The sequence below is a fragment of the Homalodisca vitripennis genome, unplaced genomic scaffold, assembly GCF_021130785.1.
Source record: "Homalodisca vitripennis isolate AUS2020 unplaced genomic scaffold, UT_GWSS_2.1 ScUCBcl_307;HRSCAF=2016, whole genome shotgun sequence".
Taxonomy (NCBI): Eukaryota; Metazoa; Arthropoda; class Insecta; order Hemiptera; family Cicadellidae; genus Homalodisca; species Homalodisca vitripennis.
This window is the reverse complement of record NW_025776426.1, coordinates 64,840-88,353: the sequence shown is the minus strand read 5'-3', so window position 1 is coordinate 88,353 and position 23,514 is coordinate 64,840. Positions and strand designations below refer to the sequence as shown.

General features: G+C 35.1%; 1 protein-coding gene across 1 annotated transcript in view; it reads left to right on the top strand.

Annotated features, from left to right (window-relative positions):
- Positions 1 to 5,449: 5,449 nt before the first annotated feature.
- The window catches only part of LOC124370559, a 35,730-nt gene continuing 17,665 nt past the window's right edge, over positions 5,450 to 23,514 (top strand). Inside the window, 3 exon segments of the mRNA XM_046828845.1 lie at positions 5,450 to 5,859; positions 20,337 to 20,572; positions 22,162 to 22,379. Of these exon segments, the coding sequence (XP_046684801.1) occupies positions 5,508 to 5,859; positions 20,337 to 20,572; positions 22,162 to 22,379 (806 nt within the window). The 5' untranslated portion in view covers positions 5,450 to 5,507.

The window sequence follows — 23,514 nt, the reverse complement described above, 5'->3', positions numbered from 1 at the left end:
GGGGGTGAGTCAATACATTACAAGGTCGATGGTACTGATAAAAAGTGCAAGGGTGACAGGCAGGATTCGAACCTGCTCTATCTCTAACTCAGACCCAAAGTCCAAACGTCTTAGACCGCTCGGCCATCGGAACTATTAGGAATAAAGGAAGTTAAAAAAACAAAACATTTTTATAATAATTTCCAACGAATAAAATCTGATTTGTAAAAGTTTGAATGAAAATATTATATTAGGATGTGCTTTTATATTTCATACATCCCTCTTAAGAGAATTTTACATGCAACTTAGTGGAATAAAATAAGTATGTAATAAAGTGTCCTCTGAATAAATCTATATTATAAAGATAAATAATAAAAAATAACAAATATTTCACATATTTTAGTAGCCCAATTACAATCAGAATTGTAAGTTTGTGTTTTGTTTGAAAACTTAAATTAAATTAAATACCGATTAGCTATTAAAATATTAATACATGACAAGGTTCCTAAGGTGCTTGTACTTTTACGTTGGTACTTAAATGTTATAGCTATGTCTGCCGGATATCCATGCAGTTCGTAGAAGCGCAATGCTGGTTTCTCGGAACCTTTCATCATCGGCGTCCCCATTTCCTTACCTAGATATACAGGGTGTTCAAGAACCCTCTGACAATATCTTGGTAATTTGTTTTTTTCCGGGTTAAGTAAACAGTAATATAAGCATAATTAAGAAATTCTTAATTTACCGCCGTTCTATATGTCCGTATGTACTTTTTGATTTTTTTTTAAGGAGAAGCCGAACCCTATTTAAGCCTTATTCTGCCCGTCATCATGGGTCACTGGCCTGTGCGAGGATCTTATCAAACAGAATAAGGGGGAGAGTCGATACAGTAAAAGGTCGATGGTACTGATAAAAAGTGCAGCGGTCACAGACAGGATTCGAATCTGCGCTATCACTAACTCAGACCCAAAGTCCAACGTCTTAGACCGCTCGGCCATCGGCACTCCAATTTTATTTCGTTATTACCAGTAATGATAAAAAACTCAAATGTGGCACAATTATTGTTCTTGTAGTCTCAAGTCAAGAGAAAAATTAATATTATAATTAAAAGTAAAATAAAGATGTCTTATTTTACCAGGCGAAGTTAGGGTTAAGAAGCCCTCTCTAACACTTAATCTGGGTACCAACGGCTTAAGGTGACTTCCGAACCACCACCACTGGCCGAGCAGACGGGCTGCTTGCAAGGACAGGATCGCTCAGCGGTCACCCATCCAAGCATCAGCCACCGTTAAAGTTGCTAAATATAAATACAAAATTGTGACACATGGATCATACAAATCGGTTAAAAGGCATATGGCAGGTATAAACTATTCAGTGTTGCAATGGTCGATTGATAATACGGTACACGCGCAAGGAATGCTACATTTGCCATACATTGCAACAGCTAATAGATTACACCAACATCATTTTATTTTGGGAGTCAAAATTTTTGCAAACAAATTTGTCAACTTTTAGTATAAATTTTTAACAAATATTTTAACGCCGTTTTAGATTTCAGCGATTAGGCAAGAACTCATCTACTATAGTTTTTCTATAAACTTAAAAACTTATATAAACCCCATCTTAGTTCACTTTTGACAGACATACGCTTCTCTGATCTGCGATATATATATATATATATATTTTTTTTTTTTTTTTTTTTTTTTTTTGACAACTGTGGTCATAAACATGTAAACACCAACTAAATTTTGTGCAAGGGAGTGGGTAACTGCTACCAGTGCAAATATAAGAGACTCTGTAATCTAACTTTTACTTTATATTTGAAGCCTGTTATAAAACCTAAATTAGTTGTTTTTTGACAAAAATAGGCTGCTCAGAGTTGTGTATGTATATATTTTCTTGGTCGGGAAAGAGGTAATATTAGCTATGGAACGCGCTTGTTGAACATACGTATTTTCTTGACCGTAGGAAGGCAAACTCGACATTAGCTTCGGAAATATAATTAACTCGTGCAAACTGTACGAAATTGCGTGTGAAGCCGCGGGTAACTGCTAGTAGTCTATATTCCTTTAATCCAACACAGCTGGGAGAACAGGTGACATTGTCAAGGTATAAAATACAGCAAAGAATGCAGAAATCAATATGCCTTGGCAACGGATTTGCTCATAAAATCCTAGGTCTCAGTAAGTTAAAGGGAACTCACTTCACGCATGAGTCAGATCCCACAACTAATCCAGTCCTGCCAACTGTTACGTCTGCAGCCTACTCTGCATAACGAAGTTAGCACTTATCAACATCGACGTTATTCAGATGTGTATCTAAATATATCTCAATGGAAACCAGGAAAAGACCTTACTACTACTGGATTCCGTACTAGTTTTAATTAAACTAGGACTATAAGGATATGGACACGTATTATAAACCAAATTCCTTCGTCAGTATCAGTATCAACTGACACAACTGATCAGCGGCGCATACTGGGGCAAAAATCTGTATTTATAGATAAAAACGCCATAAGCGCAACGCTGATTTTAAATGGTCTATTTAAGGGTATATTCTGTAAGCAAACTCCCTTACTTTATGGAGTCAAACTATTCACAGGTCAATATAATCAATAGTATCTGAAGAATAACACAAAGAATAACAGGATTTCGGACATTTGCCACCGTTATAGGTTATAAAAGATATAATAAAACGTTCCGAGGATTGGAATCTATCCTCTTCGTCAGTTGAGAGAGGAATTAATACGTAGTAAAGAAGGGAAAGAAAAGGGTTCAAACATACCCAAAAGCTGCTTGGAGTCCATCCAGGCGTTGTCACTGCAGAGGATGCAAGTCCCGAGCACTAATCACAAGTACGATGATCACAGTCACACATCACACTAGTACAGGCTACAGTGGGATACTAACGTAAAAACTATAACACCAACTACTGTGATGGAAACAGAATTTTTCTGGACATTTGCCATTGGTCAGTGATACAAAAACATCAGTAACACTTCGTTTCGAGATCTGCAATCTGATCTCTTCTTCAGGTAAATAACTAACCTTACACATAATTACTAACCAAGTTCAAATAAACAAATCATACCAGAGCGTTGTGACACTCCTAAGTCAGGAATAACAACCACCATGTTGTGTGTTAACTTCATTAACTCTAAAACATGCATTTTATTAAGTTTTATTAAAAAAAATAGAAAAAAACGGACACACAACACTAATTATTAAAACTGAATTATTGCACATGACACTATGTTTAATGAAAACGCAATAGTCGTAAGATGAAGGAATGAAATAATAATAATTTAATTTTCCAATTCTGAAAATGTACAACACAAATTACAATATTATTCATGAGTAGTGTTACCCCAACAATAATTAATTATTTTTAAACAATAAAAAATTAATAGTTTTTAGTACTATTAAAATAACGTATGATATTGTAGTGATCACACCCCGTTAAAATAACGCATGACTTATTGCTCTTACGCAAAATAACTCACTTCAAGGGGTTGGGTGGGGTTGTTTTGTTAGTAGATACCTAAACAATACAGTATCAACTTCTAATCGAACATTCGGTAATATAAGACATAAATAAACTACAGTATATATACCAAGCTACATGGGTATACAGAACCATATAACATCATTTGTTTTTGTATGAATTAAAATAAAATGATTTACTTTGCTCTCTGTGATGAATATGACGTGTTTCCTTTAGATTTAGATTCATGTGTAGTCCCGTAATTTGTTTTGTTACAACGAAAGATCTCCATGACTTGAATTCAAGACGGTAGTTGATTATCAATACAAATTCCGTGATTGTACGTGAAGGTGTGAAGGGGATATTACGAACCTGAGTACTTCATCAGTGGATGATTTAAACCTGAAGGTAGTTAAGAATTTAGGTTGTAAACGTTTTGCGCCACAAATGATACAGTTACTAGGAGAGGATATGTCGGTTCTGGATTAATTGGTACTGTTCTATAAACAAATTTGCATGGGGCATTTTAGCTAGAGCCACATTGGGAGACACTGTTACTGGTTGGTGAAATGAATGAGAAATAGCAGTATCAATTAGAGCCTAAGATTCGGAGATTCCAATTTTTTAAAATTTTGTAGGCTCTAGGACTACACTCCTAAAAAGTTTTAGTGCTTTCTCTGAATGTTTGACTATCAATAATACTCTCAAACTGATTCAACCACTAATGCACCTGTAAGCAAATAACGTTATCTGGAGAGATAAGCAATATAAGCATTATATTTTTACTTTGTTTCTCTCCCAATTATCTGCCTTTCTCTGGCATAACCACAAATACAGATAACGTAGCTGTGGTGATCTGGATTTAACCAAACTAAAATTCAAAAACCAAAACTATGAAGGCCTCTGATTTGTGCAATATTGTCACGAATTTGGATTTATTAATGGATCTTGTTGAACTTATGTTTGTGGACTTAAAACAACTTGTGCTGAGTAATTCTATGTTTGTGCAATAAATCAATGTTTGCCATTTCACGTACTTTGAGTACTGAATAAACTACTCTGCCTCTGGTACCTAGAGATTATGCAGAAATGCATTATTATTATAGGTACCTATATAAGAAGGAATGTTTCTGAAGCCGCCAGATCATATAGGCCGAATGTGTTAGTGAATTACATCTATATTATTTGTTTACTTGTATTTTAATTTTACTTTTACCTTTTAAACCACTTTGCAAGCATTTTACGTTGTCTATATTCATGTTTCTATAAACAATATGCATAGAACCATTTTGAAAGCCCGTTAAATTTTTAAATAAGAAAACCACTCTCCACCAAGATAGAACGTCCTTTAATGTCAATAATTATTATTTTACAAGACAGTAAAATGGTTATACCTTGCTTGATTAACGAAACTGTCCTCTCCAAACTACGTTTTCTACTAGATCTCATTCCAGTCAAGACCTGTGAGTTCTTCAGACATCTTGTATTTTATGGCAATACTTTTAAGTTCTGAGTCAGTGTTGTTTAATTACATTCTGTAAGTTTTAAATCATACTTAGAAGTAAATATTACCTATTACAAGTAATTTTCTTCAAATTGCACCATGAATTTTGGGAACAATTATGATATTTAGATATATATATATATATATATATATATATATATATATATATATATATATGATTTATTATGGTAAAAATAAAATTCTACATCGACTTAAATTTTAGTAAAATTGAATTATTTGTCCTTTAGCTTGAAATCCTTGCCTTGCATACCCTTGAACTGATTTTTATACGAACCGATAGAAACGGAATAAAAAGTGATGACTGAGCTACATTCCGAGTGACGGGGCGAGATTTGGCAGTGGCTCAGTGTCACTTGGACCTCTCGGCCGTATCGCAAAGGCGAGTTTTTGCCGCGGTTTTTCTCACGGAAGCGGCTCAGGAGTTTCGTGACCTTCACTATTCGTGAATCAAGTTTCCAGCTCGGCCGAGTCAAGGCTGAGTGCGACCGGGTGGCTGACAGTGCCGTGAGTACCGTGGTCAGCGATGGAGCTTCTCGTGTTGGCGGTGTTGGTGACGGTGACGGCGACGAGGGGTGTCCCCCTGGCCGGTCCGGCAGATCCAGGAGTCACGGTGGCGGGATGGCCGGAGGACGAAGGCAACTCCACGGAAGAGGCCGGTTTCATCGATCTCTCCCTGGTGGAAGACGCTTGGCCCGAAGACGCCTCCAACGCGTCCCGAGAGGAGGGCCCCCAGAAGCCCTGGTCCGGGTGGATCTACAAGGCGATGGCTGAGGGGATGATCCGACTGAATATCACCTCCCGGGAGGCAAAATGTTCCAATGATGGCCGAATGTACCGCCAACACCTCAACAACCTGACACTGTGGGCCGCTAGGAGTAAGTACGCTAATTTGTACTCGGTTACATATCAGGAGACTGCTCTTACAAGTCGTGAAGACAAAACAGTTTAAATAACTTACAAAAAATGGTAGGAAGTTAAAGTACCTAATGATCTGGATCCATAGGAAAATGGTCTAAGGCAAATGGAATGAATATAACACGAAAAAAGGGTGTGATTTTTCGAAGTATTCATATGAAATACGTATAACAGAAGGTAATGGCATATTTTTACTAATATATGAAAAACAATTTAATTTTTCTAACAAACAAAACACGTATTTTAACAAGTTTGATTAAAAAAAAAATCATTTCTCTAAGCTTGTACTTTGTAATAGACATATTAAAAATTGGCCAGTTTGTCTTGAGGGCTGATATATCCACTTAACCACTTGACTTGTGTCTTTGTCCGTTTATTACTTCTCTATATTTGAATATTGACATTTTATTATGTTTAAAAATCTTCTATGACATACAGTAACAGGTTTTAACCCTCTCTGTTCTGCAGCTCCACAGCTCCACCCTAGCTACTGTATTTTTTGCAATAAATTAGATTTTTAATCAATATTAAGGAGCCCATTGATTTTACGTTCTATCTTAAACCTGTTCACGGTGGGGTTATACTCAACAATTTCACCTCAAAACATACTCAAGTTGTTTATCGCGGAATATACTCAATATGTTCACCGTGGGAACTGGTACGGTTATTCGTAGCAATTTCATACTATAACTTACATTCTTAACCTGTTCACGGTGGGGTATACTCAACAATTTCACCTCAAAAACATACTCAAGTTGTTTATCGCGGGATATACTCAATATGTTTACCGTGGGAACTGGTACGGTTATTCGTAGCTATTTCATACTATAACTTACATTCTTAACCTGTTCACGGTGGGGTATACTCAACAATTTCACCTCAAAACATACTCAAGTTGTTTTATCGCGGGATATACTCAATATGTTTACCGTGGGAACTGGTACGGTTATTCGTAACTATTTCATACTATAACTTACATTCTTAACCTGTTCACGGTGGGGTATACTCAACAATTTCACCTCAAAACATACTCAAGTTGTTTATCGCGGGATATACTCAATATGTTTATCGTGGGAACTGGTTACGGTTATTCGTAACTATTTCATACTATAACTTACATTCTTAACCTGTTCACGGTGGGGTATACTCAACAATTTCACCTCAAAACATACTCAAGTTGTTTATCGCGGGATATACTCAATATGTTTACCGTGGGAACTGGTACGGTTATTCGTAGCTATTTCATACTATAACTTACATTCTTAACCTGTTCACGGTGGGTATACTCAACAATTTCACCTCAAAAACATACTCAAGTTGTTTATCGCGGGATATACTCAATATGTTTACCGTGGGAACTGGTACGGTTATTCGTAGCTATTTCATACTATAACTTACATTCTTAACCTGTTCACGGTGGGGTATACTCAACAATTTCACCTCAAAACATACTCAAGTTGTTTATCGCGGGATATACTCAATATGTTTACCGTGGGAACTGGTACGGTTATTCGTAGCTATTTCATACTATAACTTACATTCTTAACCTGTTCACGGTGGGGTATACTCAACAATTTCACCTCAAAACATACTCAAGTTGTTTATCGCGGGATATACTCAATATGTTTTACCGTGGGAACCGGTACGGTTATTCGTAACTATTTCATACTATAACTTACATTCTTAACCTGTTCACGGTGGGGTATACTCAACAATTTCACCTCAAAACATACTCAAGTTGTTTATCGCGGGATATACTCAATATGTTTACCGTGGGAACTGGTACGGTTATTCGTAACTATTTCATACTATAACTTACATTCTTCACTATGAACTTAAATAAAGTCCAATTTTAACAAAATTGTCAGTTTAATTTACAAATTTTAAAATAAGTCGCAGTTTATCAAGAACGATACAATGTTACTTTTCAAGAAAAGTTCGTATAGTGACTTTTTTAATACTCGTGTGTTGAATTATTGTTTGCCTCATAAATAAAAATACTATCAGAGCTACAATCACCAAACGTTTATGAATTATTTAGGCCATATTTAGCTGCAATATGAACCACAAGCGTTATGGTAAGTTTAATATAACTGTATTTTCTTTGCAACAAGTATTTAAACACAGGTTTATAATTTAAAAATGTATTTAAAAAATTACTCTTTATGTTCAAGCAGAAAACATAGTCCAGATTGTTTAAGCAGCACCTAGTTTCTTAAAGTGTAGTAAAGTGGCCAAGTAAATAAAAAACAAAAAGTTTTCCTAAATAAATTTAAATAATTGATCTTTACCGATATATTTTAAACATAACTATGATTTATTATGATTTTAATATTGGAAATCTTATTCAAATAAGACATTATTTACATTTACACGTAAAGCTTTATTTTGCAAAATGGTTGTGAATAACCGTATTGGCCCCATTTACATTTTCACTGCGGGATATACTCAACATGTTCACTACGGGATATACTCAACATGATCACCACGGAACGTACTCAACATGTTCACTGCGGGGCGGGATATATATTCAACTTGTTCACCACGGGACGTACTCTACATGATCACCGCGGGGCGGGATATATATATTCAACATGATCACCACGGAACGTACTCAACATGATCACCGCGGGGCGGGATATATATATTCAACATGATCACCACGGAACGTACTCAACATGTTCACTACGGGGCGGGATATATACTCAACATGATCACCACGGAACGTACTCAACATGTTCACTGCGGGGCGGGATATACTCAACATGTTCACTACGGGATATACTCAACATGATCACCACGGAACGTACTCAACATGTTCACTGCGGGGCGGGATATACAGGGTGATTCAAAACTAAACGGCAATCTTTCGAGAGCTTATTCTATAGCTAAAAACAAGTAAAAAAAGTTCATATAACCATATGCCCGGAAACGCTTTGTTAGCGAGTTACGCCTAGCGAAAGATTTCGCCCGGATTTCAGAAACCTTGGTGAAGTCAGGCCGTATAAAAATGGTAAAGGTAGTTACAAAGATACAAATACGATTTTTTTATGTTTTTATATCTTAAAAATTTATTAAAATTCGTCCCAGAGCTGTAAATGCAATACTTTCAGAGATATCTTACGTAAAAACACAAGAATTGGTGCAAGGAAATAACACATTTTTGTGTTTTAACGTAAGATTACTTCCATAAATGTTAAATAAAGGTAATTTGTTTTCTTAAACAGATTTGTAGAAACATTTAATTCTGAAAAGATTCATGTGAATTACTTAGGAAAAAAATTAATATAGGTATTGAAAATTTAGCTTAATTTAAAAATAAAACAGACGCACAAAAATGCATATTCTTATCTGCATAAAATATTAACTAATGTTTAGGTTGTGAGTAACAGCTGATCATTTATTCAACACTTTTTATCGTCATATTTTCTTTGCAAAGGTTGGCAATATCAGCTGATCAACAATTAAGTTCATGAAGTAATATTTGAATAAACCTTTATGGAGGTTTTTGTATTGCGGCGAGTGAAGATTGTATTTTGTGAGATCCTGTGGTTATTTGGAAATATTTTATACAAGTGTATAAAATATTTTATTAAATATTTATTTTTAAAATATTTTATTAAATATTTTTATAAAAAGTGTATGTAATTATCTTAGTAAAATAATGGCAGATAATGTAAATGGTATGTATTCGTTTGAAGAGTAATACGGACATGATACTGATTTACGGCAAAGTTAACAAGAATGGTTTAGCTGCAGTTCAGGAATATCGTGCTACTTTTCCACATCGAAGAACACCTGATCGCAAAACATTTGAAGCTGTGGAGAGACGACTTAGAGAAACTGTAGCTTTAAACCGAAGCGAATAGATACTGGTCGTCAACGTAGCGCAAGGAACTATAATAATGAACAAGCAATAATAAATGCTGTAGAATTATCACCAACCACAAGCACCAGACGATTATCACGTCAGTTAAATTATTTGCCAGTCAAGCGTATGGCGGGCACTTCATGAAGCACAGTTGTACCCATTCCATATAACACGTGTTCAAGACTTATTACCGCAAGATCTTAATAAACGGAAGATGTTCTGCCGCTGGTTAAGAAGAAATTGTTTACAACATCAGTATTTTCTTCGGGCGTATTCTCGTTACTGATGTATCCTGTTTTACTAGAAATGGAATTGTAAATTTTCGTAATACCTATACTTGGGCGTACGACAACCCACATGAAACTGCGACGAGGCATTTTCAACATACATTTTCAGTCAATGTATGGCTTGGTGTTCTGGGTGATAATTTTGATTGGTCCATTTTTCCACCCCTAATCGACTTAATGAGTAGCGTACTTAAATTTTTTAAGAACAAACCTGCCTACCCTCTTGGAAGATATTCCTGTTAAAAACAGAATAAATGCATGGTTATGCACGACGGAGCACCTCCACATTTTTCTAATGATGTGAAAAACTATTTAAAATGATACATTCGGTAGACAATGGATTGGTCGAAATGGACCAGTAAAATGGCCAACACGTTCTCCCATGACCTCACGCCAGCAGACTTTTTCTTATGGGGTTGGATGAAGTCAATTGTTTATTTCAAAACGGATTAAACACCCATAGAGGAGTTTACGTAATCGCATTACAGAGGCGGCAGAGAAAACTATCAAGAATGCTCCAAACGTTATGAAACGCGCCAGAAAAGAGTGGATTCGTCGTGCGAAAACGTGCATTGCTAACAACGGAGGACACTTTGAGCAACTATTATAGGTGATTATTACAGTTTTATATAAAGGTAAATACATTTTTATGTTAATGTTCAGTCTAGAATAAATGATCAGCTGTTACTCACAACCTAAACATTAGTTAATATTTTATGCAGATAAGAATGCATTTTTGTGCGTCTGTTTTATTTTTTAAATTAAGCTAAATTTCAATACCTATTATTAATTTTTTCCTAAGTAATTCACATGAATCTTTTCAGAATTAAATGTTCTACAAATCTGTTTAAGAAAAAAATGACCTTTATTTAACATTTATGGAAGTAATCTTACGTTAAACACAAAAATGTGTTATTTCTTTGCACCAATTCTTGTGTTTTACGTAAGATATCTCTGAAAGTATTGCATTTACAGCTCTGGGAACGAATTTTAATAAATTTGTCAGATATAAAAAACATAAAAAACAATCGTATTTGTATCTTTGTAACTACCTTTACCATTTGTATACGGCCTGACTTCACCAAGGGTTCTGAAATCCGGGCGAAATCTTTCGCTAGGCGTAACTCGCTAACGAAGCGTTTCCGGGCATATGGTTATATGTACTTTTTTACTTGTTTTTAGCTATAGAATAAGCTCCCGAGAGATTGCCGTTTAGTTTTGAATCACCCCTGTATATTCAATAATTAATATAATTCTACAGCATTTATTATTGCTTGTTCATGTATTATAGTTCCTTGCGCTACGTTGACGACCAGTATCTATTCGCTTCGGTTTAAAGCTACCAGTTTCTCTAAGTCGTCTCTCCACAGCTTCAAATGTTTTGCGATCAGGTGTTCTTCGATGTGGAAAAGTAGCACGATATTCCTGAAAACTGCAGCTAAACCATTCTTGTTAACTTTGCCGTAAATCAGTATCATGTCCGTATACTCTTCAAACGAATACATACCCATTTACATTATCTGCCATTATTTACTAAGATAATTACATACACTTTTATAAAAAATATTTAATAAAATATTTTAAAAATAAATATTTAATAAAATATTTTATACACTTGTATAAAATATTTTTCCAAATAACCACAGGATCTCACAAAATACAATCTTCACACGCCGCAATACAAAAACCTCCATTAAAGGTTATTCAAATATTACTTCATGAACTTAATTGTTGATCAGCTGATATTGCCAACCTTTGCAAAGAAAATAAGGACGATAAAAAGTGTTGAATAAATGATCAGCTGTTACTCACAACCTAAACATTAGTAATATTTTATGCAGATAAGAATATGCATTTTTTGTGCGTCTGTTTTATTTTTAAATTAAGCTAAATTTCAATACCTATTATTAATTTTTTTCCTAAAGTAATTCACATGAATCTGTTTCAGAATTAAATGTTCTACAAATCTGTTTAAGAAAACAAATTACCTTTATTTAACATTTATGGAAGTAATCTTACGTTTAAACACAAAAATGTGTTATTTCCTTGCACCAATTCTTGTGTTTTACGTAAGATATCTCTGAAAGTATTGCATTTACAGCTCTGGGACGAATTTTAATAAATTTGTCAGATATAAAAACATAAAAAAAAAAAAAACAATCGTATTTGTATCTTTGTAACTACCTTTACCATTTGTATACGGCCTGACTTCACCAAGGGTTCTGAAATCCGGGCGAAATCTTTCGCTAGGCGTAAACTCGCTAACGAAGCGTTTCCGGGCATATGGTTATATGTACTTTTTTACTTGTTTTTAGCTATTAGAATAAGCTCCCGAGAGATTGCCGTTTAGTTTTGAATCACCCTGTATATCTCAACATGATCACCACGGGACGTACTCTACATGTTCACCGCGGGATATACTTCTAATTTAGTTTTTTTCTATTCTAAGCTCGTTTTATTTTTCAATGACAGACAACTAAACTCGTGTCATCCCTAATAGTATTTAACAGATATTTTTGTTTTCTAAAACCCAAGTTCAACTAGATCTGCGTTATTTGTAACAATATACGGACATAATAAATGTTGCAGATACCATTGTCGTTTGACTGTAACAATTTAACTTACTGTTTGCAGCTCAGTCTAGAGAGGAAACCTTGTCATTTATACACTTTTGTGTTCATACTTCACACAGATTTAATTTGTTCTAAGTTTCCAACGAAAATAGTTAGATTTTTCGATTATGATTGGGCTGCTAAATATTTTTACTATGATTTATTTAAAATTTTTATTATTTGTCGAGACAATCAAAATTTCCTGTAGAAGATGTCTTTAGAAGACATTAGTTCATATAATTATTTTGTTTCATTAAGTCATAGTAACATTTTGTCAGGTTGATAATAAACAGTTACCCGCGTCTTCGCGCGCATTTTCTTAGGGTTTGCACCTGTATGAGCACTTCTGGTTCCAGTAAAGTATATTTATGACGTCAATATTGAGTTTTCTTTCTTGCTACGATGAAGAAAATATTTTAAAGAAGTGTATATTTATTGCCATTGTAATTTACTCCCGTTTTAGTACTTTTGTCACATAGTTAATTTTGATTTTTTCCGGATCAAGAATATATATATAATATATATATATATATATATATATATATATATATATATATATATATATATATACAAATATCTGAGAATCCTACTTATATCAAAAGACAACTAAGATAGGTTTCATTAAAAAAAATTGTTTAATGCATAGTAAAAGTTAGACTACTTTGTCTGTAATATCTGCACTGCTAGCAGTTACCCGCTGCTTAGCATGGAATTTAGTAGATGTTCCACGTGTACGACCACTGACAGTTCAAGTTCATTATATTTCCGACGGCAATGTCGAGTTTACCTTGTTGCCATGATCAAAAAATACGTCAATAAGCGTATATTCATAGCCATTATAATTTACTTCGTTCTTATTATTTTTTATTCTCGTAGATTTTGCCCTGTTCCCAATCAAGAAAATACATACACATATCTGAAAATTCTACTTCTGTCAATACACAACTAAGGTGGGTTTTATAACAGCGTAAATTTATATCAAAAGTTAGATAGTACATTTGTCTTTTATATCTAATTATTAATATTTGTTAAAAATGTACAGTTAATACTACGTTAAAAATGACACTATTTACTTGTTTGTTTCTTTATAAACTGAAAAATATGTTTAGTATTTTAGAACATATAGAGCTGGAATTGGTACATTATTTCAAAACCTTCTCTTTTTTTGTTTGTACCAACCACTATGGCTGAGGTTCTAAGCTCGATTTCAAAGCTGGGAAACTCGAAGTCGAGTGAGTGGGATGGGGTTACATCTGAAGTTCTTAAGAAGTGCGCATATCTTATAGCTTTTCCTCTGGTACACATAATTAACCGATCTTTTTCTGAGGGAATTTTTCCAGAAAATCTAAAGCTGTCTGTTATACGTCCAATCCATAAAAAAGGCCAAAAAACTGAGATTTATAATTACAGGCCAATCAGTCTGCTCTCTTCTTTTGCTAAGGTGTTTGAGATGATCATTCTGGCAAGACTTCAATGTTACTTTGACTCTAATACTCTCTTGACTGCATCTCAGTTTGGTTTCAGAAAAGGGTTTTCAACTTCTAGCGCTGTCAATGATGTCATTGGTGCCGTGTTGGGAGCCTTGGATGGGTCGCAGTGTGTCGGTGCGATATACTGTGACCTGTCCAAGGCTTTCGACTGTGTCAACCATTCTGTTCTTTTGGGTAAACTTGAAAGATATGGCTTGAACGGTGCAGCTCTCTCACTCCTTTCCTCATATCTCTCTGAGAGAAAGCAGACAGTTTCTGTAACAAATAAAGGACAACTTCAAAGAGGTTGGTTGAGGACCAGCTCAGGGGTACCTCAAGGCTCCGTACTTGGTCCTTTTTTATTTTCTATATATATAAACGACCTTCCTTCCAATATGAAATCAGACATTATTTGCTATGCGGATGACACAACTGCTCTATCTTCTTGTCGTGATATTCACAGCCTCGAAATTATTATGAATCAGTCGTATGTCAGCTTGAATAAGTGGTTTGAGTAAAATGGTCTCCTATTGAATGAAGAAAAAACTAAAATCATGGTTTTCTCACCAACTTTTCGTGATATAGCGGGTTTCAGCGTAAATGGTATCAACCCATCAGAGTCTGCCTCTCTTCTTGGTGTTGTCATTGATTACAAGCTCAACTGGTCTAAACATATAGATGCGCTATGCTCAAAGCTGTCTTCAATTACCTTTGCTTTTCGAGTTTTAATGCCTGCTGGTAAAGAAACTATCGTTCAAATTTACTATGCTTATGTATACAGTAAACTGAAATACGCTATTGGATTCTGGGAATCTTCTAGTGAAATTTTAAGCGTATTTAGATTCCAAAAAAGAATTGTTCGCATTATGTCTGCAGCAGGTAATCGTGCTCACTGTAAGCCTTTTTTTTCAGCAACTGAATCTCCTCACTATTCCAAGTATCTATATACTTGAAGTTTTGACTTTCTTCAAAAATAACCCACATCTTTTTGCAGAGAACACTTTTAATCATCACTACGATACCCGCCACAGGGGTAATATGGTCTACCCGATCCATAGATTGACAATTTTTGAAAGGGGCATGCACTATTCAGCTCTGCGGCTCTATAACGCGCTGCCTCGGCACCTGAAAAACATAACCAGCTCACAAATTTTTCTAAAAAACGTTAAAACTAATTTGCTTGAAAAATGCCCATATTCTGTTCAAGAATTCCTGTCAGATTGCACAAACATGTGAAATAACCTATGTTGACTATTTGATTGTTGATTTCATTTAATTGTTATTATTATATTTATCTACTATTTTATCTATGACTTATTTCATGTAACTTTATGTTATTAACGAAATAAATTATTTCTGATTCTGATCAAAAGCACAGTCCAGCGAACCTTCATCTTGCCTAGTTTTTGCTTACTGGTTCAAAGGGAGTCTTTGAAGTCAAATTCTGACCATCTTATGTTTAGGACATTTTCTAAGGTGGGTGAGTACTTACCTAATTACTGAAATATAAAAACGGCGGAAAAACGAATAGTTACTCCTTAGAGAATTTACACACTATAAATGTAAACTAACTGAAACAGCGGTTATATTAACTAAACATATGGTTTAACTGTCACAAAACAATGTTTATACAGAGCACTTTATCACATTTTTGACAGGCTCTTTCCATGTCCATGTAAAATTTCAGTAAAGTCCGTTGAATAGGTTAAGCGTGAAAGCCAAGCAAACAAACAAACAAAGGCACTCGCATTTGTAATAGTATTACGATGAATATAAAGAGTGCATCCCAATCGTATATATTTATCGAAACCTTTTCTCATCTAATTTTTCAGTCTTATAAAAGTGTTTTATATTGTAGCTCCTTTACTCCTGATGGAAAGCTTAACCCTACATATTAAAACTAAGAATCTACATTAGACCTTGTCACAAAAAACAAATTTTTAATTACCACATCTTAGAAATGGCTTATTTTATATTACTACATGTTTCACTGTACCATTATAACAATTCATTAATTATAAACCTAAATATTCATATTAATTCAGATTTTATCGTGATTACAATGATTATACACGCTTAAATATATAAAATATGACATCAGATCTATAGTATTATTCATTAATTCAATAATTAAAGTGCACCAGACATGTGTTCTCCCACGACCAAGAGTTCTGCACAATGCATCAGTGTCCTCGGCGCTCCTCGTAAAAAAGTGTAGGGAAGTTCCTTTTGAATTTTATGAAGATATCCTGTTTACAAAACAATGTTAATACATGAGAAATGTTCAGCGCTGCTCGCAGTATTGCGATAAAAAGTTTAAAAAAATATATAAAACAAGCACAGGAAGAGGTTCCGTTTACAATACAAGGATATTAGATGAGTAATGTTCAGCGCTGCTCGCAGTATTACGATAAAAAGTTTAAAAAATATATAAAACAAGCACAGGAAGAGGTTCCGTTTATAAAACAAGGATAATAAATGAGAAATGTTCAGCGTTGCTCGCAGTATTACGATAAAACAGTTTAAAACAATGTATTAAACAAGCACAGGAAGAGGTTCCGTTTACAATACAAGGATATTAGATGAGAAATGTTCAGCGCTGCTCGCAGTATTACGATAAAAAGTTTAAAAAATATATAAAACAAGCACAGGAAGAGGTTCCGTTTATAAAACAAGGATAATAAACGAGAAATGTTCAGCGTTGCTCGCAGTATTACGATAAAACAGTTTAAACAATGTATTAAACAAGCACAGGAAGAGGTTCCGTTTACAATACAAGGATATTAGATGAGAAATGTTCAGCGCTGCTCGCAGTATTACGATAAAAAGTTTAAAAAATATATAAAACAAGCACAGGAAGAGGTTCCGTTTATAAAACAAGGATAATAAACGAGAAATGTTCAGCGTTGCTCGCAGTATTACGATAAAACAGTTTAAACAATGTATTAAACAAGCACAGGAAGAGGTTCCGTTTACAATACAAGGATATTAGATGAGAAATGTTCAGCGCTGCTCGCAGTATTAGGATAAACAGTTAAAAAAATATATATAAGACAAGCACAGGAAGAGGTTCCGTTTACAATACAAGGATATTAGATGAGAAATGTTCAGCGTTGCTCGCAGTATTACGATAAAAAGTTAAAAAAATATATAAGACAAGCACAGGAAGAGGTTCCGTTTACAATACAAGGATATTAGATGAGTAATGTTCAGCGCTGCTCGCAGTATTACGATAAAAAGTTAAAAAAATATATAAAACAAACACAGGAAGAGGTTCCGTTTACAAAACACGGATAATAGATGAGAAATGTTCAGCGCTGCTCGCAGTATTGCGATAAAAAGTTAAAAAAATATATAAAACAAGGACAGGAAGAGGTTCCGTTTACAATACAAGGATATTAGATGAGTAATGTTCAGCGCTGCTCGCAGTATTACGATAAAAAGTTAAAAAATATATAAGACAAGCACAGGAAGAGGTTCCGTTTACAAACAAGGTCAATAAATGAGAAATGTTCATTTACGATATTACGATAAAAAAATATATTTACAAATCACAAGAAGATGTCCTGTTTACAAAACAAAGTTAATTGATGAGAAATGTTCAGCGTTGCTATCAGTATTACGATAATAAAAGATATATAACAATCACAAGAAGACGTTTAGTTCACATTTAGTTTTCCAAAGATCTAATACATGTTCTAGCCTGAGCAATTTATACAGATATTGTACAATTTTCGAATGTTAAAAATATGACATCGATTCTTTTTCCTCAATAGGCATAATCATTTGTTGGTCTACTTCACCCTCGACGTGGTAATCTTAATACAGATTTTCTGTCAACGCCATTGCTATCAGAACTATTAAGGCCAAGTATAAGAAAGTACTAAGTAGCTCTGACTTTGCCTTGAAAATAAAATTTGTAATCATTCATTTGTTCCCTTTACAACAGTGAACCACACAGTGGGGTAGAGAATGCTAGTGGACATTTTAAAAATTATGGAGAACTCCTCACAAAATCTTAAAAATATTAAACTAGCAAATATTAATATTTAAAAAAATAAAAGCTTCTCAAAACTTAAAATTCTTTCTGTAGTTTTTAGATGTCAAGCAATGGTTGAACGTTTAACCACTTTGTCTACGACTGACGAAGAATAGACTTACTGACCACCTTGTTCCATGACTGTCAAGGGGCGCACTTACTGACCACCTTTCCCATGACTGTCAAGAGGCGCACTTACTGACCACCTAGTTCACGACTGTCAAGGGGCGCAATTACTGACCACCTTGTCCACGACTGTCAAGGGGCGCACTTACTGACCACCTTTTCCATGATTGTCAAGGGACGCATTTACTGATCACCTTGTCCACGACTGTCAAGGGACGCACTTACTGACCACCTTGTCCATGACTGTCAAGGGGCGCACTTACTGACCACCTTTTCCATGATTGTCAAGGGACGCATTTACTGATCACCTTGTCCACGACTGTCAAGGGACGCACTTACTGACCACCTTGTCCACGATTGTCAAGGGACGCACTTACTGACCACCTTGTCCACGACTCTCAAGGGGTGCACTTACTGACCACCTTGTCCACGACTGTCAAGGGGCGCACTTATTGACCACCTTGTCCACGACTGTCAAGGGGTGCACTTACTGACCACCTTGTCTACGACTGTCAAGAGGCGCACTTATTGACCACCTTGTCCACGACTGTCAAGGGGTGCACTTACTGACCACCTTGTCTACGACTGTCAAGAGGCGCACTTATTGGCCACTGTTATCCATACCTGACAAGGGGTTAATTTTCAAAGTATCTATTACACGTGACTGTCAGAGAGTGAACATTCTGACCTTAATCGCGGTCATTATGTTGGTATCACTGACGGAAGATTAATTAGGACCAGGGACACTCTTATATCAACTTGTCACGGTGGTCAAGGTCATGGTCGGTGTATATTACCACTCATCATCGCTTTTTAGAACACTTGATTGATTTCACCTGAAATAAATACCAAACAAAAAATGCCGTAAGGGTTTGTATATATTTAAAATGTGACGAATGCAAATTTTTGAACTAACTTGTTTTTAAAAATATATTAATTGGTTTACTTCTTCTTTTTAAACGATAGACTGCTTTTCGAGTATAAGTTCTATTTATAGACCTTACTCTTTGAGGACTTTTTAGCTTGTATAATGGAATCCTTTTTTTGCGTGTTTAGTTTGAGAGCCCTTCTTTTTCTTTTCTTCAAAATCTCCTCACGGATGTGCGGATTGTGCGTTACGAAATGGAAGGCGTTACTGCCTTTGCTGTAGCAACTTGATCAGGGTCAACCCACTACAATTTAGATGCTACACCGATCAAATTTAAATGGCTTTTGTCGTTAGAATTCCCCTCAGCACAAACACGCTGAACAATTCTTTTAAGTTTCGAATCAGATAGTATTAATCAAAGAACAATCCTCATATAAATAATAATGAATGGTAATATCAAATTATTTAGATAACGGCAAATGGTTGGCTTTAAAACAAACGTGTATGTTGTACAATAGAAGACAAATTCCACAGAGAAAAGAAATAACTGCTTGATGAGATTGAGTAGTGGAGTTTTTAGCATGGGGTGATTTTTGATGCTCTGCAGATTTCTTTTTCAGCGTTAAAAAAGGTATTAATTAATATAACATGGAATATTATATATGTATTTATTCAGAAATACTTGTAGAAAATGGATATCTGCATACAAACACAAATTGTTTGTACAATTATCTTGTAAATAAAACCAAATATAAAAGTTTATAATAAAGAAATAATATGTGGGACCACCCCTGGCAAACAATGTTATGGTAGTTCAATAATAAATTATATAACCAAATTGTTACATTGTATCTAGTTTTTGGAAATAAATTACATGATAAATTTTTGATGGTGCTGAATTTTTATATTTACGGAATTTTGAAACAATTCGTGCATATGAGCAGCATCCAAAACAAACATGCTTCATATCAATAATTCTGACAAACAGAACAGATTTTCAAACCAATCAAATGCAGGATTATAATTACATTAAAATCACTCTCTGGTGCTCCCTACTGTAGGCTAAGCTTTTAAACAAGGTAATTCTGATGAGTTTGACAATATGTTTTTTTCATTAGAGAGTAAGATTTTTAGTCATAGTTTGAGACGAACTCTGCTGTTGCAGTGTTTGACGCGTCGGCGTTGTCGCCCAATGGGTTCATCTCCGGCGACATTTACCAGTTCGGACACTTCGATGAGTGCATTGCGATCGACAACCCTGTGGACAAGATCACGGGCAAGTACTGTCTGGCCACGATCAGGTACGGGCCCGATCCTCAAGTCCGCCCCCAGCACTATAGCCCCCCCGCCCCCCTCTACAAGCCGCTCCCGCCTCACGCCTCTGTCTGGGACAGGCTCAAGGTGTGTATCATCAATAACTTAAGATTAAAATTTAGCTTGTTTATATCTGCGTCTAAACATGTAAAAAAAACTGTTCACTAACAGTAACTTATATTTTTTTATGTCGAGAATATAAAAAAAAGTTTTTGGCGCGTTTCAAACCAATTTGATGCTTTAAACATTCATAACCTGAATCGGAAACTTTTGGTCCTTAATTGTAATTATTAATAATTAATGGTACTTAATTTATGTACAAGATAGGAACAAGAGTATTATTTTTGAGTATGAACTCGTAACTTTAGAATTGAATTTTAGAATGAAAAAGTTTTTTTTTATTTACCATCGTAACGTTTATTCTTGACTGAGGGGTCCAACAGATTCGGAATTAGCCTCTTTATGGAGCTGCTTAAGTAAAATAAATGATGATATTTATTCCTTTGATTAAAAACTCTTGGTATAAAACGTACTGTTATACTAAGGAAAATACACTAACCAGTTGTCAGAATATACATTTGTCAGTAGTTGTGTTTAGCAGTATATAAATATTAATTGCTAAGTTCAAACAATTAATACTGAGTCCAACATTACATCTACGAATCTAGAATCTACGATGCCACAGACTCGAATTCTGGAATCTGGAGCTATGTTCATCTGAAGAAATCGTAATAAAAGTCTGGAATCTGAACTGAAGCTAAACTACAAAGTATCTGTTATCGTAGTCTCGTAGTCTGTACGTGATCAGTTGTCACAGTAATGATTGAGTTTTCCGAGCAAGAGCAGTTCAGTACGGTGTCAGTTTGTTGTCATTCGTTGTAACCACGAGCCTTAATTATGATTCCTTCTCAGAAGGATTTATACTCCAGGCTACGAGGCAATGCCGCCGTGGGTGCAGTCTGGCGATTTGCGCGTTAAAACGAACAGTTACTGGTAAATTAACAAAACCTGCTCCAATGGCGCAGTGTAGCGGGGACAACGGTTATCGCAAGATAACCAGATCAAGCAACGTCGAGCGAGGCTACTGCTTGGATGGGTGACCGCTGAGCGATCCTATCCTTGCAAGCAGTCCGCCTGCCCAGCCATTAGTGGTGATTCGGAAGTCACCTCTAAGCCGTTGGTCCTCCAGGTTAAGTGTTAGAGAGGTAAAATAAGTCATCTCTACTTTACTTTTACGTGACTTCCCCCTCCACTTCACATAATAAGTCAAAATCGATCAAATGCTATTCTATCTTAGCTGTGATGACAATGTCATTATTTAATGTGTATTTTTACTTTCATAAAATGCTTAGAATATAAGAGAATAGAATTATTATGTTACGCATAAATATTGTTGTTTGATTGCGATTTTTTACTTGCTTTGCAAGCTATGAAATGCACCGTCGTTTTCATCTTCAGTATCTTTGTTTTTATCTTCAGTAGTTTTTTAATCTTTATTATCGTTATTTTTATCCTTATTATCGTTGTTTTTATCTTTAATATAGTTGTTTTATCTTTAGTGTCATTGTTTTTACCTTCAGTATCATTGACAAGATCTGATGTATGAACAGTATATGTTCTTGAGATCAATAAAGTTATTCTATCATACTCTATCGTACACGATAACTTCTGTACAGGTAACCAATGACCCTAGAGTGATCCGCAGAGATCTGTTGCGCTGGGCCGTCTGTGTTCCCAGCTCCTGTTCTGCAGCAGACATCCAGGACTCTCTGGCCGCCAGTCTAGCAGGACCTCTACAGGACGAGAGTATTCGCGCTGATGTCACCATTCACTCCGACGACTGCTACTCTGTTTGGGAGGCTCCTGAATTTTCTACTGGCTACTATGTTGTCATGTAAGCATACCGTGAGACATTTAAATAAAACTATTCACAAATTCATTGTCAATTCCATAGGTTGCAATATCACTGAGACTGCTTGGCATTAAACCTTTCTAATTTCTACACATTATTTTCTCTTCCATCAGCATCATTCCCTTGTTGTAGATCTTCCACTGGTTTCCGTCCTTCCATTCCACTCTTATACTTCTTTACTATTAACCTATGTTTCCTCGTCCTCCTCACAACCATCTTAGCTAAGTCCTCAGATTCTTTCTTACAGTGGCTCCTATTTCTCACACTTCCCTTATAGTGTCTTATCCTTACTCTAAATCTTCTAGAAACTGCAAGGCTGGTACATAAGAATCTCAAATTTACATTAATTTTTGTCATATCCATACCGTCTTTCTGTATCTAGTTTTTACTATTAATTAGCAGTCTCCAATCAAGAGAAAAATACTATTTTATTATCTTGTCACGTTTAAAGATGGCGGACGGTTGGAGTTTTAAAGCTTAATGCTGTGAACATTATTAACATTTGTAAAGAATAATAAAATTTACTAAATTTAATTACAAACATTTTGACACATAAAACAAAAGTTGGCCAAGAAATAATGTAGATGTGCGTTGTTGTAAACCACGGCAAAACTTTCATTGTTGACATGTTTACAACATCATTACAACGGTATCTTTACCGGTTTTTAAATAACAAATGAAAACTAAAAAAAAAAAAAAACAATGACAGACAGACCTTGAACGAAAAGAGATAGACCATCGGTTACATTTAGTCTATAACTCCACTTGGTTCATGGAAAGATATCCTAAAATTTGTATAGAGAGTTTTGTTAGACCCTGTATAGGAAGTGTCTACGGTATACAATTTATTTCTGGATTTTATTACAATTTCAATTTTCCTTATTATTATGTAAAGGTCTCCTGTTATCTTCGCTCATAATGCTTTCAATAATTAACTTTCTCCTTTCCCGCTACCGAATTACGTATATATTACAAATTGTCTTCTTTTCTTTTCTTCCTTCAACATTCTCTCTTTTGACTTCTCCGAGATTCTATGATGTTCTTTAAAAGGAGAAGCCGATTCCCTGTTGTCTTTCCTGCCCGCCCTCGTACACACTGGTCTGTGCGAGAAAAATAT